Source organism: Spinacia oleracea, chromosome 6 (assembly GCF_020520425.1).
Source record: "Spinacia oleracea cultivar Varoflay chromosome 6, BTI_SOV_V1, whole genome shotgun sequence".
In the NCBI taxonomy this organism is placed as follows: domain Eukaryota; kingdom Viridiplantae; phylum Streptophyta; class Magnoliopsida; order Caryophyllales; family Amaranthaceae; genus Spinacia; species Spinacia oleracea.
In genome coordinates this window covers 105871219-105898395 of record NC_079492.1, presented here as the reverse complement: position 1 = coordinate 105898395, position 27177 = coordinate 105871219, and the positions used below count along the sequence as shown (strand labels likewise).

The window sequence follows — 27177 nt, the reverse complement described above, 5'->3', positions numbered from 1 at the left end:
TATCGAGCAGTAGCCAACACTACAGCTGAATTAATGTGGGTTAAGAATTTGTTGAGCGAATTGGGTGTCACAATTAATCACACTCCAGTCATCTTTTGTGACAACTTGAGTGCTACACACCTTAGTGCAAATCCCGTATTTCATTCGAAGATGAAACATTTGGCTCTAGACTTCTATTTTATACGAGAACAAGTTCAGTCGGACAAGCTCCGGGTAGCTCATGTTCCATCAGGAGACCAACTGGCAGATTTTTTGACGAAGCCCCTATCTAGACCACGCCTTGATACATTGTTAGCCAAGATTGGACTTTCGGATGGACCGTCCATCTTGCGGGGGCATGTTAGTGATAAGCATTGAATGTGTCAATATTAGTTGTAAATCAGTTCCTAATATCTAGGTGTTTAATTAGTTGTATACTTCCTATACTCTAGCTGTGTATATCTTATTTTACTAGCTTAGCTTAATACTCGGTCTTCATCTTGTATCTAGGTGAGTTTGTTAGTGGTTTGCAATATATATATTGCTGCACATATTAATGGAAATCATAATTCTTCCAACCTTTCAATCTTTTGGGCAAAAGTACCTGCAAAACAATATTTGTAATGTTTAACCTAAGAAGCTATACCGCACATAGTAAAAAAAGTGGCATAAGTTGAAGTCGAAATTTATTTTATGAATTGTGAAAGAAAAGAATTACTAGGTAGCTAGTTGCCCATTTCTGCATCTGCGATTGATGGACTTGGGCTCGGGGTTGGTGAAGGAGTATCTGCATCATCTGGGGTTGATGGAGCTTCGCTCGGGGTTGACGAAGGAGTATCTGCATCATCTGGGGACTGGGGTCAGTCTATCTCATTATTATATATAACTACTAGTCGTATATTAATCTGTCATAACTCATAAGACAATAAGTATAAATAAAATTACATACCAGGGCATATTAATTACTTGAAAAGTAGTCGTAATTTCGCACGTTGTCAAAATATTATTAAAAATATCTTGAGCATGCTATGAAAGTATATCAGCTTTGCCGAGGCAAAAGCATGTTGTGTCGTCCATCACAGCGCTTGATATAGCTGGACAATACGGTTGTAGCGCAGCGGGTGCATAATTGTTAATGACAACAGTGCTAGGATTCCCACCACCATCAAAGCTATTGACCCCATTTTACTTGACTTAATTGAATGAGACTAATTAAGAAATATGAGGTAAAGATTAGATTATGAATGAGACTAATTATGAAATATCGATTATGATTTATGAATGACACTAGAAAGATTAAGGGTGAGTTTATATAGGGCGCATAATGCAATAATAAATATATAGATTACGTAATCATCAAGTTGCAGATTAAGTATACTTGATTATAATTTGGTCACGATTTCCTCCTTCAAGTATTTGTTAAACATTATTTTCTACTTTTAATTTTATGTTATCATTTTATGGATGATTCAACTTCATGATATGATGCATCCAAGATTATGTCCTTGAAAAACATATTCAACAAATTACTACGATTAATGGATTTTGAAGGTACAGAAAATAAACAATCAGGTGACGACCCGATAGAAAATAAAAAATTTAATTACTATACAAATATTATCTAAATTATCTCTCATTAAACCTTCAAGCTGTGGTAATTGCAAATAATCTAACATACACATATTATAAAAATGTTTTATATTTCCAGCTCCAGTTTATACTAATAATAATGATATATATTTTAGTGCAATTAAGTTATCATAGTGAAAACTATATCAATAATCTGAACGGCAATTTTTGTGTAAGGCCGCCTTACCGAAAAGACCACTTTAATTGTTTAACTAATTGGTTGCATTGCTTAACTAATTGGTTTCAGTGTTTAACTAATGAGTTTCAGTACTTAACTAATTGATTACAGTGCATAACTAATTGGCTTTATTGTTTAACTAATTGGTTTCATACATAACTTATATGACACCAATGTGGTCTTTTGAGTAAGACCGCCTTATATAAAAGTTTGTATAATCCGAAAGGGAGGAAGTAGTGAGGTTCATTAAGTGGTTCCTAAATAACAATTTCAATTTCGAAACTCTATATCCAATTAATTACTCCTATATTCATCTTAATCATGCTCCTTTATTGTTCTTAATCTCTTTTTCCCCTCTAATCGCAATACTTTGATTAGAGAGTTTCATAATCAAATACTCCCTCCGTCCCCTTTTGTTTTTTACGTTTTCCTTTTTGGGTATTTTAAAATGTTATTTACATTTCTTTTTATATTATCGCATAAATAACTTATATTCTATCAAAATTTGTGTCTAATTATTATTTTAACCAATTAAATTCATTGGGTCATTTAATCTCTCACACTTTTCCATTTGACATTAAATTTTTCTCATTTCCCAATATCAGAATTTTGATAAAAGTGAAAACATTATAAATAAACGTAATTTATCTTGTTTAAATAAAATAATTTAGGAATCTCGAGGCAAATTAAGTATTCGTTAAAACGCGTGAAAAATACAAAACGTAAAAAACAAAAAGAGACGAAGGGAGTAAATAAACTTTCAGAAAAGGAAAAAAAAATTCATAATAAATGAGAAATCGTCATATTAATTACTTATGTTCATACTAATATGATGTATCGATTATAATGTATCACTTTCGTATAAATATAAAGAAAGACACTATAGGAAGTCAATATATTAAATGGATTCAAATTGTCAATATGAATAACTTTATTTTTTTATTTTTTGGTAAATGAGAGGGACATAGCCCCAAGAAATAGTCAATATAAATGATAATTTTCTAGGAAATAGTAATATTTTTTCGAAATGTTAACGTGGTGATCTTGTGTCTTACATGGTTGCATGCAAAATAAATTATATTTTAGATTAGACATACGCGCATGGCAAAGTTGAAAATTATTCTGGTAATCGAATTAGAGTAAATACGCCATAGGTGAGATAATTGTTATACAATATACATATATTACTATCATAAATCATTGACCAATTTAATTAACTTACATATAGAAGAAATCTGTTAAGGGCGGTATACTATACCTAATCTACTTAATTAATCTTCAACTTGATGATTACTTTAAACTTACCTTAATCTTTACTCTCATTCATAAGTGATCATCACCTACTAAGTTTGTGTTTTGCAAAATTTTAGATGGTGGAACAAAATAGTTTAATTATCTAAAATGGTTCTTTGTTATTAGACATTACCAAGTAAAATTGATATTATTAAGCATTTTCCATCTACTTTACCGCCCGTTAACATTTTAGAAAAAATGTTGGAAATTTTTAATAGTGGACCTTAGCTTGTTCTACCTCCGTTTCAAAAATATCTTTACACTTACTATTTACACAGATTCCGGTGCAATGTTTGACCATTAATATATCCAATTTTATATGGCAAAAAATTATGAAAAGTTGATATTTATAAAATACATTTTGAGAGGAATCTAACAAGATATCTCATGATAATTTTGATAGATATAATCGTGAGAATTTTTATGGTCAAAATTTTGATTTTTGGACACATTTTTCAATGCGTAAAGAACTTTATGAAACGGAGGTAGTATGAAACAGTTGTGAAGTTAAGCTAAAGAACGGGGGACTTATTTTCTAGTTATCATTCAAATAGCCATAAGGATGACAACCAAACTTTAAACACCTTTTCCCTCTAGGGTTTGTCTCTTTGGGAGGGTTTTTGTTCTAGTTTTGCTAGGGTTTCCTTCGTAGGAAGCTTTTCATCTCGATCTTGTCGAGTTTTTTGGCCATTCAAGATGGATCTTATAGGAGAACATGAGACGATCCAAAACAAGGACCCATCAGAGGGAGAAGAAGAGGAGGAGGTAGCGCTGGGATGGATTGTAGAGGGCGAAGAGGAAGAGAAGGCACAGGTGGAGTTAGGGTTGGTTGGGAAGCTATGGACCGATCGTAATGTCAATTCCCCAGCCCTAATCGCTCAGATGAGGAGAATTTGGAATCCGAAACATGGCATGGAAGGCAACTGCATTGAAAGGAATATATTTTTCTTCCAATTCTACCACTGGAAGGATACGGAGTTTGTCATGAACTCTCAACCATGGCATTTTGACAGACACGTTTTAGCCCTAAATAATGTTCACGGAGAGATCAAGCCATCCTAAATCCCAATGCATCTGGTCCGTTTCTGGGCTAGAATTTACGATATCCCCTTGCTTGGTCGTCACAATGAGCAGAATGCAAAAGCGATCGGAAACAAAATAGGGAAGTTCGTCAGCATAGACGAAACAAACATCATTGGTATTAATAAATCATTGCGGATCAGGGTCATGATGGATGTGCGTAAACCGCTTGTAAAGGAGGTGAATCTGTCAATAAGAGGAGGGACAAAGGAGAATGTTCGTGTTAAGTTCGAGAAGCTGCCCTTGTTTTGTTACGTATGTGGGAAACTAGAGCATGGAGAGAAGGACAGTGACATGACTGCCAATGTGACTAACCCTAAGAAAAATTTCAATGACAACATGAGGGCGTCACCATGGCAGGCGAACAAGGGGGAAGTTGGTGATGACCGAGATGAGGAAACGAAAACATGCGCCAAAATATTATTCATAGTGAAGAAGAACGGACAGGGAGCAGAGAAAAGACAAGGAAGAGTAGGGGTAGCAGATGGATGTTGGCTATGACAAGAAAGCTAGAAGGGGTCACGTTACCTTTGGATGTGCAGAATGAAGCCCAAGAGGAAGAAAGTGTAGATGAAGGGACAATAAATCCTGTAAACCAAGTGAGACAAGACAAGGAGGTGGAGGCCAATGAGGTGCTCAGTGAAGAACCACCATCGAGCGTGGTACCCACTGAAATCCCAATCACTTTCTCGGTGGGAACACATGTAGCCCCAACTAGACGGCTCAGGAAGGTACATCTTGTCAAGAAACAGGAAAGGGTGCTAATAGGGGAAAAAGACAGTGTGCAGTGTGGGAAGAGGAAAGACATGATGGAGATAGACAAGGCAGGCATTACAAGTGATAAGGATGGCCCAAAGAAATCAAAGGCATTGGAAGGGGAGTTGGCTTACGCAGGTTTTCCAAAAGTAGCGGAGGTTGCAGTGCAACCCCGTGAACAACAATGATGGGCCTATCATGGAATTGTCGGGGATTGCGGAGTCCCCATGCAGAGAATGCGCTAAAAGGCGTGGTAAAATTCGAAAATCCCCATTTTGTTTTTCTTATGGAGACAAAACTGAAAGGCAAGGAATGGGAAATCATAAAACGTAAGATTCACATGGAGAACTTTTTGTGTGTAGATTGTGACGAGGATGGCCGTCACAGAAGAGGTGGGTTAGCGATGTTCTGGCGTGATACGGTGAGTTTGGACCTGCAAACTTGCTCTTTGAACCACATGAACTTTATTATAAAGAGGGTGGATAGTCTTCAGTGGAGATTGACAGGGGTGTACGGGCACCTAGAGGAGGAAAACAAACATGAAACTTGGAACCTGTTACGGAGACTGGAAGATGGAAACACGAGGCCTTGGTTGTGCTTTGGGGATTCCAATGGAATCTTATCCCACTCTGAGAAGCAAGGAGGCATCCCTAAACAACAAGCGGAAATTGATGGTTTTCGTGATGCGGTCAGTTATTTTCAACTGGAGAAGGTGTACTACGAGGGACTTGGCTTTACATGGAGTAATAGGTCAAACCTTCAACTTCACATACAAACAATTAACACCTTACAACAGAATAGGTCAAAAACTCATGAGAAAGAAGAAATTGATTGGTAGAAGTAAACCAAACGACATATTCAGCAAAATTCCCCGAGACCCTTCAATAAAGGGAAAAACTCGAAGATTTCTAGTAACTAAAATCATACACAGTCCTAGAAACATCTCAACAATCTCTTCAATCAAATTATGAGTATCAGATTCACTACCCGAACCACAGAATGAAGCTCTACACAAATAACTTAACCAATAGAACTTCAAACACACTCAATTCTCATAACCCTAACAAACTTGGAACATCAAGAGACAATACAACAATAGAAACCAGAGAAATACAACAATATAACCAAATAAAACATTATCAATGATAAAAATTATACCTTGATTAGAACAGTATAGCCGCGAAAAAGCTGAAACTTTTCCATGGTATCAGGACGCATAGCAACAACTGCATTATCGTTATTGACGGCTTCATCAACAACCAACCGATTTGGTCACTTCTTGCACTCCAGAATCGGTGTATTGCAGTCTCTTTAGTTGCCCTTACTGTGAATTTTTTACAAGAGAAGACGCAATTTTTGAGTAAAAATTCAATCCAAATCAAAAATTTTAGATGGTAAAATAAACTGTTTGAATTAAGCGAGACATCGGGAAGATGATCGAGATCTTTGGAGACGAAAAACTTAATTGGATAATTTAGGTTTATCAGCCATCACTACTACAAAAATTGGCAAATAGATCTCTTAAATAAGACCCGTTATGTAAAAAACAGCTCTCTTTGATGGAGGAGACCTCATATCCCAAAACACGGTTCTCTTATAATACGTGGCCCCGTTGAAAGAAAAAGAGAAGAGCCACTATCACAGAACATGGGTCTGTTATCTCGCGTGGGTCCCAGTTGAAGAAAATGAAGAAATCTAATATCAAAAAACACGGGTCTCTTTTCAACACCCCTCCTTTTGCGATCTCTCTTCCTCTACTGCTCTACATGCGAGCAACCAGAAGTTAAGCATTAATTTCTCTCTCCTCTTCAACCTTCAACAAGTTTCACTCTTCACAAAAAAAGAGGGAGTCTCAGTAGAAACCCTAAAACCGGCAACGATGAAGAAGCTTTTGGTGCAAATCTGCGATCCAAAGAAGAAAATAATCGAGAAATTGAAGAACCGCAACCGACACCTTCTTTCCACGCTTTTAATACAAGGTATTCCTCGCCATTCACAAATTGAACTTCAGATTTCACTGTTATTTCCCTTTCTCTTCAAAGTTTGCTACTTTTTTTGTAGTTCTGTCGTAATTAAAGGTTTTATGGTTTAAATCGGATGGTGATATTTGCCTAAGGTGTAGTTTTTTCCAATTAGGGCAACAATTTGTTCAGTTTTTTAGCATCTGTAGTGAAATTGTGACTATTGCAGGTATTGTTAGCTATGATGTTATATTTGTTGGTGATAGATTTAGGTTTTATCAATTAATTCATCGATTTAATTGATCTAGTTTTTAGAAATTAGGGTTTCAATTGCGTTCAAATTGAATTGATTTTTTTTGCCTCCAGAGACAGTTTTCATTCCATTTTCTGTATCTAGTTTCTAATTGATTTTCTGTATCTAGTTTCTAATTGATGTAGTCATTGTGATAAATCTTAGCATTCTCTTATTAATTGATGTATCGTGTAAAATTATTATGATACCAAATTGGGGGCAAGGATTTGTGTGGCAGATTTTCACTACCACCAGCGAACTAACTACAAAGTTTGTTATCTCGCGTGGGTCCCAGTTGAAGGTTTTTAGGCTTTATCTATCACTCTCTCCTTCTCTTGAATTTCTTTTTTCGAACATATGAATTGCTCAAAGGATTAGAATTTCGATTAAGTTAGGTTTTCTAATTAGGACGAATTAGTTATTATTTTTTGTTTATTGTGTAGCGATTTATTGAATGTTGTTAATTTCCCGGATTTTATTGATGGTAGATGAATTTTTTTATTAGTATTGAGTAGTGGAAGTTATATTATTTGAGTTGCACACTAAGTGTTTGATAAAATGCCTGAATGAGATATTGACTTGTGATTTATTTGTATATACCCTAAGGTGGGTCTCGTTGCTTTCTGCCGACTTCCCTCTTTGCCTCACCAACAACAATCAATCGCTTTCGTTTACCACAAATCACTCTACAAATATTGGTGTCTAACTCTATATGTCTCTCCCATGGCTGAAGGTTTTCCAATTGAATTGTTTGAGTTGTTAACTCTATGTTTCTGAATTCAATTTCTCGAATTTTGAATTTTTAGGTATAGGACAGATAAGTCGAAAAGGATTGCGGCAGAAGTACGACTTGTCCTTAGGATTCAAAGTCGGATTGCTGAAGATATTAGAAGTCTTGAGGAATAGGGAATTATTCAGGTTGAAGAGCTTGTCTGAATGAGCGCAATGGTTTAGGATTTGTCGAATTTACACAAGGTAAGGTAATGATTCAACTCAAGCTTTGTAATGCTTCCCTTGTCATAGGTTGATAACATGGAACTTGAACTCCAGTCTTAAGCTGGAGGCTTGTGCTATCTGACATCTATGTGAATGATCTTTTACTGGTTTCCTGTCTACACACTGACCATAATATTATTTTTATCTTTTGCCTTCCACCGACCAGCTGGGCTTGGCTAATCCTCCTGTTGCGGCCACCATTTTCTTTGGAGCTAATGACGCGGCTTTGCTTGGGAGGAATAGTGAACGGCAACATGTTCCTATTGAGGAATACGAAGAGAACCTTAGAAAGATTGTTCTTCACTTGAAGGTTATCCTTTCTCCTGTCTTTGTGAACTTATTAGTGTTAATACTTTGTTGCAACTTGCAAGTCAATAGTCTCATTTTCCAGTTCAGGATGTCTCTAAAGAATAGTCTTCTCCACTTATAATATTTACTTTCTCATTTGATTTATCTGGAAATGCTGAAATTTGCATACATACTTTTGATTCTAATTCGAGTCAATTGATTTGAGTGAAAGAGATAGTATTACTGCCAGTAGAAATATATCCTTGCGTCTAAGAATTTTCAGATTCTGGTTTTGTAGGTCGTTCTTCTAAAGTTCTGTAAAAGTTGTTCCTTCTGCATATTATCAGACTTATTGGAAGTTTGGAACTTTTACTAGACCCGTTGTTTTCATGCTACATAATTTTCCCTCAAGTATACTCGACTTGTATCTATGATCATCACTTTCTGCTTGTATATAATCACTTGTCCCTATAAATTGCAGAAATGCTCCCCCACCATGTTAGTGGTGCTTATATCTCCCCCACCTATTGACGAGCAAGGTCGCATGGAATATGCACAGTAAGTCTACTCTTCTTATACATGTCCGTGGTCTTTTATAAGATACACTTGTATCATTCTTTATAAATCTTTGTAGGTGGACCTTGTTTCATGCGATAACAGAAAGTATACATTAAGAAAATTAGCCATGATTCATGAATGCTGTCATCTTACGTTAGCAGAATGGTAGTTGTAGATTAATTATCAGAAGTAGGGGCATTCCTTTACTTACATATATAGATAGCTTTTCTGGTGCAATTTTGGTGAAAGAGGTTTTAATTTTCCTAGAGGATATTAGTTTCTAGAAGAAAAAGAATCCCATAGAGGTCTACTGCCATAAATCATGTTTTGAAACTTCTTTCAAAGGTCTATGTGATATAGTCGTTGTAAAGGCGAATTTGTTTATGTGCATGGGCATCTGCATATCTTGGATAGTTTAGGTCTTTAGTTTACAGTTGATTTATTTATATTCTCGGCTGCATGCTTCAAACGATATTTTCATCTGGTAAGATAATTCGTGTTGCATAGTCTGCATACAGTGTGACCGTTGTTTTGTTTTTGGAGTTTTCAACCTGCCTTGATGCTAATGCCCTTTAGTTTAGGCAACCAAATAAATTGTCCTTAATATATTGCTGGTTGTATTCGAAGTTTCATTCAGATGTTTATGTCTTTCTCATCATTCATGTTATCGTTAATCGGTAAATGAGTCGATTTTTTTAAATTATGCTTTGTTTAACTACTAATTAATAGTTATGCCACTTATTACAGTTTTATGAAAAAACTTATTCATCGGAAAATGTGTATGAGGTTAGAGACATGTCGGTCGAGTATTTGCTCAAGCAAAAAGCGGATCAAGAAAACAAAGTTGATGGTATGGAAATAACTCCATGAGTTTCGGTTCCAATTGTTGGTTAATTGGTGTAAATGATTATATTTTGGAATTGATTTTTGTTTTACGTTTTTGGAAATTGCGATGTAAAGTTTGACGCTTATGAAAATCACAGTTTATGTAAAGCTTGCATTTTGAGCATTACTTGTTGGAAATATTTTTTTTGGTAATATATGGATTATGGAGTTGTTCTCGAATTATTACAAATTATTTATTATAGCAGGTGTGGTTTTGTGCGTTTGATGCCGCTGGCCGGTATTTATAGAGGTGTAAACGCAGGTTGAATATGCATATTAATTAGTTCTTAATATATCGCTGATCGACCAGGTGTATTATTTTGCTATTATCGTTTTTTTTTTAAAAAAAAAAGTTGCAAAGAGACCCGTCAGGTGTAATAAAGGCTCTCTAGTTATAATAAAAAAAAAAAATTAAAAGAGACCCCATATCTAAGATATTAGGTCTTAGTTTGTAAAAAAAATAACAAAGAGACCCCTTATCTATATATGAGGTCTTAACTGCTTTACTAAACAAAAATAAAAATATTCAAAGAGACCTCCTATCCTACTTATGGGGTCTGAACCATTTAAAAAACAGATCTCCCATCTCTAATAAGGGGTCTCTTTCCCTTCTAAATTATTTTCACCACCTTTTACATAAGAGACCTCTTTCTTACGTGGGGGGTCTCTAGATTTTAACAAACAGACCCCCTCTCGATGAGGGGGTCTCTTTATCAAAGAGACCTGTGAGATAGAGACCCCTTGAAAGGAGATCTCTTAAGCCATTTTGGAAGGGTCTCTTTGCCCTTTTTTGTAGTAGTGCATTGTAGTTTGTTGAGTGCAGAGGAAGCAACAGAGCGATGAGAGATATTGGCGACGAGTTGAGGTCAGATCTGATTGTGTTCAAAGAAAACTCGAGCGATGGCTGGAGAATTCAAGGAGCAGAGAGGAAGAGAAAATAGTCAATTACCAGCGAGTGAGAGTTGCTAAGGAACTCCTCATGAATAGCTTTGTGGTGGCTGGCAAAGGAGTAAATCCAGGGAAGAAGAAGAAGAGGCAAAAACAAAAGCTAGGGTGAAATCGGGTTTTGCGAAAATTTGGCGCCAAGAATGCAAAAGGAGACCTGTTAGGTTAAATGACGGGTCTGTTGTTATTTTACTTTTATTTTTTATGAGAGAGTGGTGGGTCCTTGATACAGAAGAGACTCGTTAAGTAACATAACAGGTATGTTTTTTCTTTTATTTTATTTTGTGCGGGAAATAAAAGGTCCTATTTATGCACCAGAGACCCGTTAAATCAGATAACGGGTCTCTTATTTTTTTATAAGTGGAACATTTGACACATAAGAGAGCCTTTATGTATAACAATGGATCTCTTATATTAAAGAGAGTCGTTATGTCGACCAAGGGGTCTTTTCTAAAGGGTCTCTTTGCCCATTTTTGTAGTAGTGACATAAACACTATGTTAAGTAACTTTACCGCTTTGCGAAACCACTTTATGAAACTTGAATTCCAACTTTGAATTGGTATCTCCAAACCTCTTTTATCTACCACCTCATGGAATTTCCTGCATTATGTTATATTTGTAAGCATAATAAAAGCAACAAAAAGTACCAAAAGAAAAAGAAAAGCTAAAACATAACTTATTGGATAAATGGTTTCACCTCTCGGCAATTCTTGAGAACATATGCATGGGCCTGCTCCCACTGATGTAAGGCTAATTCATGTGCTTATCCAGCCCCTAATGGTCGTCCAAGGTGACAAAATATGGATAGTCCTCCAATATTTTCAATGACACCACCATCAAAATTCCTTATCGGGCGATTGAATTTAGTATTGATGTCATGCAAATACCTTAAAATTAAAGTCGAGCATTCATAAGCTGCAAAAGCTTCTGCTATCGACCCTTCTGGACAAGCTCTATTACAAACAAACGACTTAAGAGTATACAAAAATCGCTCCACCGGATACATCCATCTATACTGAACAGGACCCTCAAGAAAAGCCTCAGTAGCCAAGTGAACAGTGAGATGTACCATAACCGTAAAAAAAGAAGGGGGGGGGAAACTTGCTCAAGTTTACAAAGGGTTATGGGAATTAGAGTTTCTACACGCTCCAACTCATCTAACTGGATTTCACACAATATTTGGAAAAATGAGGACAACTCAAAAAGCGGCTCATATACCTCCTTAGGCAACAACCCACGAGTAAATAGAGGAAGTAGACGTTGAAGAATAATGTGACAACCATGACTTTTAAGCCCAACAATTTTTTACTCCTTCATATTTATACAGTGGGAAATGTTGGATGCAAATCCATAGGGCACTTGGAGTGCTTTGAGGAACTCACACACTATTTTTCTCTTGTATAGAGGAAGCGTGTATACACCAGGAGGCACCAAAAACTTATCATCTCCTAGATCAACAGGATGCAAATGTGGTATTAAGTTCCTTTTTTTCAAATCATCACGACATTTGAAAGTATCTTTTGTCTTTCCATTTACATCCATAATAGTATTTATGATATTATCACATATGTTTTTTCTCAATGTGTATTATTTCTAAATTATGCCTTAACAAGAGGGTTTTCCAGTATGGAAACTCAAATAATATGCTCATCTTGTTCCAGTTATCACATCTCTATTAATGTGATATTGTGACCTTCACACTAGGGTCTTTTGTCAAGTTAATGTTTTTCAAGTCCTTAACTTGACTAAGGACATCATCCCCACTCAATGGTTTTGGTGCTAAACCATGCCCTTTATCGTCACAAAAGTTATCTTTATCATCCCTCCATGGATGATCAAAAGGAAGAAAACATCGATTACCTAAGAAACATTCCTTGCCACCACAATGCACATGACAAGTTTCCTTGTGACAACAAGGACAAGCTAATTTCCCCTTTGTGCTCCACCCGGACAAATTGGCATAGGCGGGGAAATCATAAAAGCAAAGATGCATGCATCGTGAAATTTTGCTTCTTGGAAGCATCATAGATTTGGACACCAACTTCCCACAACTCCTTTAACTCTTCCACAAGTGGTTGGAAATAAGTGTCTATGGCATCTCCCAGACCATCAGGACCCGGTATGAGCATAGAGAGGATGAAATTAGGTTGTTTCATACACATGTGAGGAGGAAGATTATACGGAATGAGAACAACAAGCCAAATGCTATAAGATGTACGTGAATTATTATAAGGTTGGAATCCATCACTAGCCATACCAAGTCTCACATTACGGGGTTCCATAGCAAAGGTCTTATGCAACTAATCAAAATATTTCCATGCCTTTGAGTCCGAGGGATGATGTGCAAGATTAGCATCAACATCTCTGCCATGATGCCAACTCATCATTGATGCTATCTTGCTAGACATGAACAATCTTTGATGCCTTGGCTTTAGTGGAAAGTACCTTAATATCTTTGCTGGAACTTTCTTACCCCTCTTGCTAATTTAGGTCCCCCACTTCGATATGATTATCTTCCTTCCATCTAGATTTCTTACAAATTTTGCAACACTCTAGATTTATATCATCCTTTCAATACAACATACAATGGTTTAGGCATGCATCTATCTTCTTGTATGACAACCCAAGGTCTTAAATCACTTTGTTCGTCTCATTATATGAATCTGGCAAACTAGAGTTAGAAGGGGGGATTTTCTTGTACAAATAATCTAACAACATATCAAATGACTCATTACTCCAACTACCGAGACTTTTGATATGAGGCAAATTCACTAATGCTGACAATTTTGAGCACCTTGAGCCTTCATATAATGGTTGTTCATTGTCTTGAAGCAACTTATAGAAGGTTTTTGCATAGTCATTTGGCTCATTCTCTTCTACTTTTATTCCCTCCATTTGACCAATATCAGGAAACATATCAGCCAACATCTCTCTCATCTCATCCTCTTCCTTATCCTCGTCGTCTATTTCATTATTCTCCTCATTTTCTTCAAGATCCACATCCACCAAACTTTCCCCATGAAAATACCAAGTCGTGTACCCCTTGTCCCTCCCATAAATAATCAAATGATTACTTATTGTTTTCCTATCATTATGAGATGAGTTTTTGCATCTATTATATGGACATGTAATAAGTTGAAAATCTACAACTTTAGAAAATGCATAATCTAAAAACTCTAAAACTCCATCTCTATATGCTTTGCCAAACCTATCATTCAAGTGCATCCATTCTCGTCCTTTTTCCTTATTCATCCTACAACATTATTAATAGTAAATAACAAAGTCATTCAAAACCACATTTCTAGACAGAATCATTTGAAGGAAACATAATAAACATACTTGACACTTAACAGAGCCATCATTAAACATTGCTAACAATAACAAAGTCATTCAAACCCACATTCCTAGACAGAATCATTTGAGGGAAACATATATAATAACATATGCAATATGTTCTAGAGCTATTGAACTTTGGGTGTGATTGTCTTATTTAGTAGAAAAATATGATTATGACATACTCACACCTTAGACTTCTATAACTGAATTACTTCTTTCATGTCATGTAATTTAGGTAAAGGTTAAGGTTCTGGTGTACATAGCTGAAAGAAAAACATAGTAATACACATGACACCATTACACTCTTTACGATGGTTATGCAGGCATTATGACAATCTTTTTGAAAGAGGTAATTACAACATTTTCTTATACAATAGGTATACCAAGTGCCTGATGCTTCAATGTTACACAGATTTATTTAGAACACAAATATAATAGCAGATTTTTCCCCTCCATAATCATATTCAGATCCAATAACTAGTAGTTGATCGGAATAAAACACTAATGAGCAAACAAAACCATCAGATAACTAGGAGATACGAATTCGCAACTAAATGACAAGTAATCTAGTAAATTTTGCAGGGAATTCCGATCAAATTAAGTAGCACATTCACGGAAAATCAAACAAAATTTTGTCATGAAATTCACAAAAAACTCTATAATCTCACAAATAAAATTGGAATTCTCACAGAAATTAAATTGAAGAGAAAAAAACGACCATGAAAGAGAGATTAATACCTGATAATACTCAAACCTGGAGGAAAAAAACCTAATTAACTTGCATCCGGAAATAAAACTTGATACAACTCGATTTTGATTCAAATAGTCTCTGATTTGCAGCTTAATTAGACTAATCAAAATTGAAAAGCTCGATTTTGTTGAGGAATTTCATGAAACCCTGCGAGTTTGATCAATTTCTATAGAGGACTTCATCGCCTTCATCGCCTTTGTTTGATGGAGTGAAAGGAACAAAACGAGGGAGGAGAGAAAATATGATATTGCTGTAGGTTTTTACTTGTATTTGTGGGTGGGTTTTTGCAGTTTCAAGTTTTTTTCCCCGTAAAATCTATTACAATAACGACGAGATTTGGGCCCTGTCGTAAAAGCCATTAAAATTATGACGGGATTTAGGCCCTGTCGTAAAACCCATCATAATAACGACGGGATTTGGGTCCTGTGATAGATGGGTTGTCGTTAATGGGCTGCTTTTTTGTAGTGCTACCCCGTGCGAACCAAACGCCCCCTAAGTGTATTTGGGAAAAAGATAGACAACGTAGTAGTAGAGTAGAAGTTATGTTAGGGCGTGTTCGGCGATAGCGATTGGAGTAGCGGGTAGTCAAAACGCTAGTTGGTAAAATTAAAGGTGTTCGACAAAGTAGCGATTTAAGTAGCGGGTAGCGGGAGAGGTACGTAGCGGCTAGGTAGATTTTCATAAATCTTTAAAAAAGTAGCGTTCATTCTATAATAGTAGCGGTGCAAGTATTCATCTCCTAAATTCCTCCATCACCCATCTCGATATTTCTCTCGAACTAAATTTGCAGCTTCCACCATCGTTCATGTATGTCTTCTCTCTCTCAATATCTCTTTCCCTATATGTAATTCATTGAATTTCTAATATTAATAATATGCTTAATTTTATGGAGTTTTTAAAAATTTAATATCAAATCATAAAGATGGTACTCCTATAATCAATGTAAATTATTGCTCCTACGGTTAGATGCGTTTGAGAAAAATAATGTTAAAGTTGGTTTTATACTCTTTAAAAAAAAAAAATATTATAGTAGGTGATTTTCAGCAAAAAGAGTAAGAAAGGTCCTGTTTTTATTCTCCGTAATATATACTCTTGTATTCATAGCCCATAGGCATTCAGTAATTGAACTTGCCGAATGCTGATTCTCAATTTTCAACAACAAATCAAACTAGACATTGCTATTCCACATGACTACAGGTATGGTACTGGTAGTATTTGTTAATTGGCTCTCATAAATCAACAATTTGCATGTATTAAATTTTGGTGGTCTATGATTTTAAGATCAAATAATCCGGATAGATTAAACACAAATTCTTATATACAAGGGTTGTACAATAAATATTGTACACAAGAGTAAAAGTTAACTTAAAATGCTTAAAAGTTAAGCTTATATATGTAAAAGTTATCTATTTTTTAGTGATAATTTTTTTCATTTTAATAAAACTTATTTCTTCAAAATCACTAATAATGTATAAAATTAATCATTGAACTCTTTAAAATGTTTATCTATCAACTTTTTTTTTACTAATATAAAAGTTAATCAAAACTAAGTTAAAGTCACAAAAAAATGGGTAAAAGTTATCTTGGTGTACAATAAATTTATTATACACCTTGTGCGCACAAGACCTTTTGTAGATTAAAAACAACGTGAAGCATCGCTCCAATATTATTTCATGTTGACTTTGTATCATATAAAATAAACTTGTCAAGAAGTGAGAAATATGTTTGATCAGAATTCCAGAGTTTGATCTCGGCATGGTAATTATTATTTTTAATCAAATTTAATAATTTTTATTGTCTATTGCATTCCAGTTGCTAGTTTTGCCAAACACATATACTATCAATCGCTACTGTTGAAGTAAGTCTTCCCAAACAACATGTGTGGGAGTCCCACATTGATAAAATATGAGAGTGTTAATCACTTAATAAGGCCAAGGGGCCACTCCCCTTATTTCCATATGGTTTTAAGGTGGAACCTCCTTTGGTCTTGTTAAGTGGACTCTCTCTCTTGATGACGGGCGTGGCCCAGGCCCGTATTTAACATGCTACCAGAGCCAGCGTGACGCAAAGGTCGCGGGTTCAAATCTCATCCACCCCTACTTTCAATGTGGAATATTTCGCGCTGGGTATGAGGAGGCCTATGCTGCATCCAAACTTCAAGCCCAAAGGGATTTCATGTGAGGGAGCGTGATAGAGTATAAAACTACACAAAATCTTGTTTATAATGGTTGTACATTAGTTTACTGTACACTAAGCCCACTTTAAGCAAGCCCAATTAGCTCACACGTGTGAACTCAATGTATACCGTGAAACAACTCTCCTCTGCTCTTTCTCTCTCCTCTCACGCGTTCTTCTCTCTCTTCCCTTTCTTCTCTTGGCTGCAATTTCTCTCACCATTTTCTTCCACCTTCCGTTCATCTGTTGCGATCTACGAATCTCTCTACTGCGATTTTTCTGCGTTCTCCTCCATTGTTCTTCAAGGTTTGTTTTCTTCATTTCTTTTGGTTTTTGATATTTAGATTTTCATATTTTAGCTTTGATTTAGGTTTTCTAGTAAGTTTTATTGTTTGTTCTTCATTGTCCATAATTTTCAATGTTTTATTTTGATTTAGGTTTTATCGATTATTGAGATTTTTAGGATTTATTCTGCGAATTATGTTTGAAATTTTGTTTTTCTATGTGTGTTGTTGCGATTTTGTTTTAGGGTGTTTGGTGTTGTTGCGATTTTGTTACTTAGCATAGATATGCTGGCTTGTTAGAGAGGTATGGGAGTATAATAGCTGAAAACAAGGTTAAAAGAATATAGAAGAAAAGGTTGAGATCCATGTGAAAGGGAGAGGAAGACAGAGAGAGAGAGCGTTTGTTAAGAAAAGCCAATTGAGAAAAGAGGCCCTTGTTTAGGACTTGCACCAATAGAGAGTTTCTAAGCTGTAGCACAGACCTTAAATTTTGATTTTTGGCAAAAGTCAGTAAGCTGAATCCACCTGTACAAGGCTTCTAAATAAGCTCTTTGAGACTTTGTGAGTCTACAATGGTTGTTATACCAGAAGCTGACCCCACCCTCAAGCTGCATTGCTGCTTCACGATGACTCTTTGTTGTTGGTTATGCGTTGTGACTGGCCAGAAGAAGCACCTACTGTGAGATATGACTCTGAACTTGATGGCAATCATTCATTGTTTTCCACATGTGAACAAGCCTGCAAAAAGTCGTAAATTAGTTTCCTATCGAGGGCACACGAAAGTGATTTAAATGCATCCTACATAGGCAAAAAAGGTCTTTGACAGGCGGGGCAGCCGGGATCATGAAGGATGAACGTTTGCAGAAAATACATGGTAGCTGCTTGAAAACTTTCGGAGTCCCCGCCTTACAAATGGATGCTTTGGCTTATTTACATGGTGTCAAATGGGCAGTATCACAACGTTTACATTAAGTAAGCATCTACATTGGTTCTCGTAATCTTGTGCAGCTTTTGCAGGGAAGTGTGCCACCACTGGACATTGCACTATTAGCTTTTGATGTTGACTTGAGCGAGCCGTGGGCCTGCTGCAGTGGTTGTTCTAGTGTTCTGTAGACAACATGATTCATGTCAGGCTTCGGAGGGGCATAACATTCCTGGGAAGGTTATAGGCTGAGGCTGAGGTGATTATAGTAGGGTTTGGTGGGGATTGAGGACGATTAGAAGGATTGGAAGTTGCGCTTCACCAAGACTTGGAGGTTGCTGCTGTTGCTTTTACCTTAAGCTTGCCCAGAATAATACGCTTGCATTGGCATCCTGCCTCATCTGATTCTATTGCTTTTTCCAGTGCTACTACAAAAGGCTATTAGCTCAAATGGCAGAGCAATGTGCAATTATGTACATGATGTGGGTTCAAATCCCGCATAGCCTACATGCTTGGAAGTTGCAAACTAAGTTATGAGGTTTCACTTAAGTGAAAAGATAGGAATATCAACAAAAGTTAAGAAAATCAATATAACTTTATGGGTTAAAGTTGTGGTTTTGTAAATTAAAGTAATGGAAATTGTTCTAAAAGTTAAGATAGTCTTTCGTCGTCTCACGCTTAACTTTTACTTTTAATAACTTAACTTTAACGACTAAAAGTCTGACTTTTATATTTCTACCTTTTTTTAGCTAATGTGAGTCATCTAATATTTTTATTATACACATTGTAGTTTTTGTGTTAAAGTTATAATTCTATAGGTTAAAGTTATGAAAATTGTTCTAAAAGTTAAGACAGTGTTCCGTCATCTCAAACCTAACTTTTACTTTTGATAACTTAACTTTAACTACTAAAAGTCTGACTTTTATATTTCTACCTTTTTTCAGCTAATGTGAGTCATCCAATATTTTTATTATACATATTGTAGTTTTTTGTGTTAAAGTTGTAATTATATAGGTTAAAGTTATGAAAATTATTCTAAAAGTTAAGACAGTGTTCCGTCATCTTAAACCTAACTTTTACTTTTAATAACATAACTTTAACTACTAAAAGTCTGACTTTTATATTTCTCCCTTCCATCAGCTAATGTGTGTCGGCAATCTGTTTTATTCCACACCTTGAAATTTTATGTGTTAAAGTTGTAGTTTTATAGGTTAAAGTTATGAAAATTGTTCTAAAAGTTAAGGCAGTCTTCCGTCATCTCAAACCCAACTTTTACTTTTAATAACTTAACTTTAACTCTAAAAGTCTTACTTTTATATTTTTACCTTTCTTCAGCTAATGTGAGTCATCTAATATTTTTATTGCACACATTGTAGTTTTCTGTGTTAAAGTTGTAGTTCTGTAGGTTAAAATTATGAAAATTGTTCTAAAAGTTAAGACAGTCTTATGTCATCTCAAACCTAACTTTTATTTTTAATAACTTAACTTTAAAGACTAAAAGTCTGACTTTTATATTTCTACCTTTCTTCAGCTAATGTGAGTCATCTAATATTTTTATTAAATATTTCTACCTTTCTTCAGCTAACTTTTACTTTTAATAACTTAACTTTAACGACTAAAAGTCTGACTTTTATATTTCTACCTTTCTTCAGCTAATGTGAGTCATCTAATATATTTATTGCACACATTGTAGTTTTATGTGTATTTAGTTGTAGTTCTGTAGGTTAAAGTTATGGAAATTGTTCTAAAAGTTAAGACAGTCTTCCGTCATCTCAAACATAACTTTTACTTTTAATAACTTAACTTTAATTGCTAAAAGCCCGACTTTTATATTTTTACCTTTCCTCAGCTAATGTGAGTCGTGCATTCTTTTTATTTCACACATTATACTTTTCTGTGTTAAAGTTGTAGTTTTATAGGTTAAAGTTATGGAAATTGTTCTAAAAGTTAAGGCAGTTTTCCGTCATCTCAAACCTAACTTTTAATTTTAATAACTTAACTTTAATTGCTAAAAGTATGACTTTTATATTTTTACCTTTCTTTCGCTAATGTGAGTCGTGCATTATTTTTATTTCACTCATTGTACTTTTCTGTGTTAAAGTTGTGGTTCTATAGGTTAAAGTTATGGAATTGTTCTAAAAGTTAAGACGGTTTTCCGTCGTCTCAAACCTAACTTTTACTTTTATTAACTTAACTTTAACTGCTAAAAGTCTGACTTTTATATTTCTACCTTTCTTGCGCTAATGTGAGTCCTTCAATTTTTTATTGCACACATTGTAGTTTTATGTGTATTTAGTTGTAGTTCTTTAGGTTAAAGTTATGGAAATTGTTCTAAAAGTTAAGACAGTCTTCCGTCATCTCAAACCTAACTTTTACTTTTAATAACTTAACTTTAACTGCTAAAAGTCTGACTTTTATATTTTTACCTTTCTTCAGCTAATGTGAGTCTTGCATTCTTTTTATTTCAAACATTATAATTTTCTGTGTTAAAGTTGTAGTTTATAGGTTAAAGTTATGAAAATTGTTCTAAAAGTTAAGGCAGTCTTCCGACATCTCAAACCCAACTTTTACTTTTAATAACTTAACTTTAACTGCTAAAAGCCTGACTTTTATATTTCTACCTTTCTTCAGCTAATGTGAGTCATCTAATATTTTTATTAAATATTTCTACCTTTCTTCAGCTAACTTTTACTTTTAATAACTTAACTTTAACGACTAAAAGTCTGACTTTTATATTTCTACCTTTCTTCAGCTAATGTGAGTCATCTAATATATTTATTGCACACATTGTAGTTTTATGTGTATTTAGTTGTAGTTCTGTAGGTTAAAGTTATGGAAATTGTTCTAAAAGTTAAGACAGTCTTCCGTCATCTCAAACATAACTTTTACTTTTAATAACTTAACTTTAACTGCTAAAAGCCCGACTTTTATATTTTTACCTTTCCTCAGCTAATGTGAGTCGTGCATTCTTTTTATTTCACACATTATACTTTTCTGTGTTAAAGTTGTAGTTTTATAGGTTAAAGTTATGGAAATTGTTCTAAAAGTTAAGGCAGTTTTCCGTCATCTCAAACCTAACTTTTAATTTTAATAACTTAACTTTAATTGCTAAAAGTATGACTTTTATATTTTTACCTTTCTTTCGCTAATGTGAGTCGTGCATTATTTTTATTTCACTCATTGTACTTTTCTGTGTTAAAGTTGTGGTTCTATAGGTTAAAGTTATGGAATTGTTCTAAAAGTTAAGACGGTTTTCCGTCGTCTCAAACCTAACTTTTACTTTTATTAACTTAACTTTAACTGCTAAAAGTCTGACTTTTATATTTCTACCTTTCTTGCGCTAATGTGAGTCCTTCAATTTTTTATTGCACACATTGTAGTTTTATGTGTATTTAGTTGTAGTTCTTTAGGTTAAAGTTATGGAAATTGTTCTAAAAGTTAAGACAGTCTTCCGTCATCTCAAACCTAACTTTTACTTTTAATAACTTAACTTTAACTGCTAAAAGTCTGACTTTTATATTTTTACCTTTCTTCAGCTAATGTGAGTCTTGCATTCTTTTTATTTCAAACATTATAATTTTCTGTGTTAAAGTTGTAGTTTATAGGTTAAAGTTATGAAAATTGTTCTAAAAGTTAAGGCAGTCTTCCGTCATCTCAAACCCAACTTTTACTTTTAATAACTTAACTTTAACTGCTAAAAGCCTGACTTTTATATTTTTACCTTTCCTCAGCTAATGTGAGTCGTGCATTCTTTTTATTTCACACATTATACTTTTCTGTGTTAAAGTTGTAGTTTTATAGGTTAAAGTTATGGAAATTGTTCTAAAAGTTAAGGCAGTTTTCCGTCATCTCAAACCTAACTTTTAATTTTAATAACTTAACTTTAACTGCTAAAAGTATGACTTTTATATTTTTACCTTTCTTTTGCTAATGTGAGTCGTGCATTATTTTTATTTCACTCATTGTACTTTTCTGTGTTAAAGTTGTGGTTCTATAGGTTAAAGTTATGAAAATTGTTCTAAAAGTTAAGGCAGTCTTCCGTCATCTCAAACCCAACTTTTACTTTTAATAACTTAACTTTAACTGCTAAAATTCTTACTTTTATATTTTTACCTTTCTTCCGCTAATGTGAGTCCTGCATTATTTTTATTTTCACACATTGTACTTTTCTGTGTTAAAGTTGTAATTTTATAGGTTAAAGTTATGGAAAATGTTAAAAGTTAAGAAAAGTTTTGTACTAGTCTACCCAATATGCAAATGTTTGAACAGTAAGGCTATTAGCTCAAATGGTAGAGCAATGTGCATTTATGTATATGGTGTGGGTTCAAGTCCCATATAGCCTACATACTATTGGGTTGTGTTTTGATATACTGAGATACGACTATCAATATAATTAAATTCATCCCTAAATTGGTAAAAGTTATCCAAAATGCCGACTTATTTTTCAAGTAAAACCAATAGCCTATGTAGGATTTGAACCTACATCTCCGCACAAGTTGCACGGTGCTCGACCAGTTGAGCTAATAGGCTTACAAAAATAAACACACACACAATGTAGAAGATGAAAGACAAATCATGGCTTTAGAATTTATAGTAGTACATTGTTTCATCTGCTAACAATCTTAACCTTAAAAAAAGTAGTGGCTTCTTGTTTTAGTACTTGATAATTTGATATGTTTTGTTTTACCTTCTGTCTACTCTAGCTACCCTTTCATAATCAATGTGTTATTTGTTGGTTGCTCTATTCCACTACCCTTTCATAATCAACATGTTATGTAGTTTGCAGATTTTGGGCCAAAGTTGGCACTTAAACATCCTCAGCATTTCCAGCAGCATCAGGAGAACTATTATACAGATCAAGAGGATCACACCATGACTGGGAATGGGATAGACCCTGTTTATTTCCTCAAATTCCCTGTGCTTAGTAACTCACATTCACATATGGTGCCAGATCATGGTAATACTAGTAGCATTCATGATGGTAGCAATACTCCTACTAATAATAGTATTCAAAGCACCAAGCAATGACAACAATCTATCTACCTAGTTGTTGTTGCTGTTTGTTTGAATTCGACTACCCTATAAGTATCTACTTCAGTTAGTTGTTGAATTCTCTTAAGATATAACCGAATCATACTGAATGAGTCATATTCCATAAAAATGTGTGAAGATTGTGGCGGTTCTGGTATATGCTCAGAGTGTAAAGGAGAGGGATTTGTGCTTCAGAAACTCTCAGAAGAAAGGGCTGGCAAGGCTAGGATGATTTCTAAGGATGCAGCTACTCGCTGTACATCTCTGGGTAACGATCTCCTTGTAAATATTAAGTATAAAACGATCAATGACAACCAGAAATTGGAAGACAACTAGCAAAGAAGTATGAAAATCTGGACATTATCAAACTAAAACTTATATTCACAATAGAAGGTTATGGCAGTGGACACTGGACTGGTTTATCATTGTCAAGAGGCAGCTGCAATAGAAAAGCAGCCCAACACCAGTCCGATACACAAACTATACACTAGCTCAGCGACAAAACCAGCTAACCACACACCTCAGCTATGCAGTCAAGACTCAAGCCCCTCAACAAAAACCCCACAAGTGAACTAAAGACACAACCACAAGGTCATCCAAAGTCAACTTGCTTCCTAAACCAAACAACAACACCAGGAAAAACACAGTAGCATAGGAACACTCAGTACAACATCACTAGATCAAAATAGAATATCAGATCATCAGAACCAAAACAACAGAAACAGTAAGACCAGGAACAACAATCCTCACAACCACAAATTTAATGAAATAATCTGATTCACCAACATTGTACTAGAACTTAACCATCAATCCCAACAAGCAACAGTAATAAATAAATTCAATCCAATTTCAATTACAACGATAGTGATGTTACATCCGCTAATGGAGACAAAATCAAGCTCAATTTTAGAGTATTAAATTGACTAATTAAGAATGGCAAGAACAAAACAGAATAACAACACAACTGCTTAGAAAATCAATCAAAATCAAATCAACCAGGCATACGAATAGATGAACGAAATTTTCACCATCAATCTAGAAAACCATTTACTAATTCTAAAGATTTTGAATACATACCTAAATTCCTCGATCTATCAAAAAAAGAGATAAATTCAAAGAGGTTGCATACATACCTAGATCAATCGCGTGAGGGATTCAAGCTCCAATTCGCATATTTTTTCGCGTTTTCTCCTTCACAATAGCAGATTTTCGATCCTCCATTGGTGCATCCATCGCAAATTCGAACCCAAATCGCATTTCTCTGCGACTTTCTCTCTCCTCTAGTTTTTGCGGTTTTCTTATTTTCTTTCTCCTCTTGAAATTGCGTGAAAGGAAGGAGGAAGGAATTGGGTGAAATAAGTTCGCACGTGTGAAATTATGGTGTACGTTAATATTAACGTAAACCTGTTGCGCACAAGACCAATTGATAAAACTAATCTTGGGGTTTCAACCATCGTCTTTAGCTTTTGGTTGAGTTTGTCCTCTGACATGGCCGGTATTAGAGCCACTGAGCCAGCGTGACGCAAATGTCACGGGGTCAAATCTCATCCACCCCTCCTTTCAAAGTGGATTATTTCGCGCTAGGTATGAGAAGGTCTATGCTGCATCCACACTTCAAGCCCAAAGGAATTTCATGTGAGGGGGCGTGATAGAGTATAAAACTAATCTTTGGGCTTCAACCATCAGCTTAAGTTTTTAATTGAGTTGGTCCTATGACATGGTATCAGAGCCAACGTGACACAAAGGTCACGGGTTCAAATCTCATCCACCCCTCATTTCAAAGTGAAATATTTCGTGCTGGGTATAAGGAGGTCTATGCTGCATCCACAATTCAAGCTCAAAGGGCTTTCACGTGAGGGGGCGTGATATAGTATAAAACTTATCTTGGGGCTTCAACCATCAACTTAAGCTTTTAGTTGAGTTGTTTCTTTGACATGGTATCAGAGTCAAGCCCACAACTGAGAACTTGGACCGCTAATACTCTAGGCCAAATTAAAATGGCACGTGTGAGGGGGAGTGTCGAGAAACGCGCTCTAACCCATAAAACATCACACGTGACCAAACTAAAAAAGGGACCTCACACGTGAGGGGGGGTGTTGAAGCAAGCCTTCCCAAACAACATGTGTGGGAGTTCCACTTTGATAAAATATGAGAGAGTTAATCACTTAATAAGGCCAAGGGGCAACTCCCCTTATTGCCATATGGTTTTAAGGTGGAACCTCCTTTGGTCTTGTTAAGTGGACTCTCTCTCTTGATGACGGGCGCGGCCCAGGCCCGTATCTAACAGCTATTTTGACAGCTAACCTCTACCCGCTACTGTTGGCCGCCACTCGCTACTCTGACCGTTACCCGCTATTCAACCGCTAAAACCTGCCCGCTACCGCTAGTTTTTCCGAACATAGCCTTAGTGTAAGGAAAAAAAAGTTATAGCAATGGTACATTTTATTCACTGTATGTTCCATTTGTTAAAAATTGTAAACTTATTAATACGTATGTATCAAAAATTATTTAATAGGTATAAGTTGAACTGGAGTAGCTTATATTTATCCTCAACTTATATGAACATATATGAAAATCACTTCTTGTAATTTTATTCACATCATAATGTCCCTTCAAATTCAAAAAATGTGGCCTAAAACCGAATTTATTAACAAAAGCATACAACAGTCACCCATTTATTAATTTTTGAAAAAAAAGAAGCATAGGACGTGTCATCACTTAGCACCAATTATTACAAAGACAAAAAAAATAACGAAGAACATCTGCGCCTTCATCTCCACTACAACGATACATTTATTTATATGATCATGAACATGCCTGAAATTGATTTGCTTGAGATCTTTTGGGAGCCACCATTGTCTGAAGTACCTGCAAAACAATATTTGTAATGTTTAAACTCAGAAGCTAGATCGCACATAGTAAAGAAAGTGGCATAAGTTGAACTCAAAACTATTTTATTAATTGTCAAGAAAAGAATTACTAGCTAGTTGCCCATTTCTGCATCTGGGGTTGATGGACTTGGGCTCGGGGTTGGTGAAGGAGTATCTGCATCATCTGGGGTTGATGGAGCTTCGCTCGGGGTTGGTGAAGGAGTATCTGCATCATCTGGGGTTGATGGAGATTCGCTTGGGGTTGGCGAAGTAGTATCTGCGAAGGAACACCGAGAAGCGTATGATATGTCAAAGGTCACACGTTCGAATATTTTCTAACAATTTATAATTTATATTACCCCTGTAACTCATTAGTCATTACCACTAAAAATAAAAGTAAAATATAATAAAAATGCATGTATACATACCGGGGCATATTGCATCAAACGTAGTAGTAATTTCGCACGTTGTGAAAATTATATTATTATAAATATTTCGAGCATTACGCTGTGAAACTATATCAGTCCTGGCGAGACAGAAGCATGCCGTGTCGTTCATAACAGCGCTTGATATAGCTGGACAACACGGTTGTAACGCAGCGGGTGCATAATTTTGAGCTCTAGCAGTTTCCAAACAAGGTGTAATGTTCTCCCAACATAGAGAAGCTTGTTGTGCTGATGAGGGCATAATTGTTAATGACAACAAAAATATGATTCCCACCGCCATAAAAGTTATTGAACCCATTATGTTTATGAATGAGATAATTAAGAAATATAAGGTAAGGATTATGAATGAGACTGGAAAGATTGAAGGTGAGTTTATATAGAGTAGAGAATGCAATAATAAATATAGAGAACGTAATCATCAAGTTGCAGATTAAGCATAATTAATTACGATGCTCATTGACTTCCTCCAATGCAAGTACTATGTTCTATATATATGCTACGTACGTAGTACTACGTATGCAT

The 27177-nt window shown here is 35.3% G+C and overlaps 1 protein-coding gene and 1 long non-coding RNA gene across 3 annotated transcripts; both read right to left on the bottom strand.

The window, feature by feature from the left end:
* Positions 1–536: 536 nt before the first annotated feature.
* LOC110802534 (uncharacterized) lies at positions 537–27005 on the bottom strand. Of its 2 annotated transcripts, none has more exons than XM_056833829.1 (3): positions 26638–27005; positions 26358–26486; positions 537–790 (listed from the first exon to the last, which is right to left on the bottom strand). In XM_056833829.1, exons 1-3 carry the CDS (start codon positions 26951–26953, stop codon positions 705–707), a joined length of 531 nt encoding a protein of 176 aa, XP_056689807.1. In that variant the 5' UTR covers positions 26954–27005; the 3' UTR covers positions 537–704. The 2 variants fall into 2 exon arrangements, with proteins under 2 accessions (XP_056689807.1, XP_021863651.2); XM_022007959.2 differs by lacking the exon at positions 537–790 and adding an exon at positions 25968–26207 and having other exon boundaries at positions 26320–26486; positions 26638–27004.
* On the bottom strand, positions 17729–24659 carry LOC130464318 (uncharacterized). Its single transcript, XR_008924697.1, has 2 exons — positions 24473–24659; positions 17729–18124 (listed from the first exon to the last, which is right to left on the bottom strand). It is a non-coding gene; the product is annotated as an uncharacterized lncRNA (long non-coding RNA).
* Positions 27006–27177: the final 172 nt, after the last annotated feature.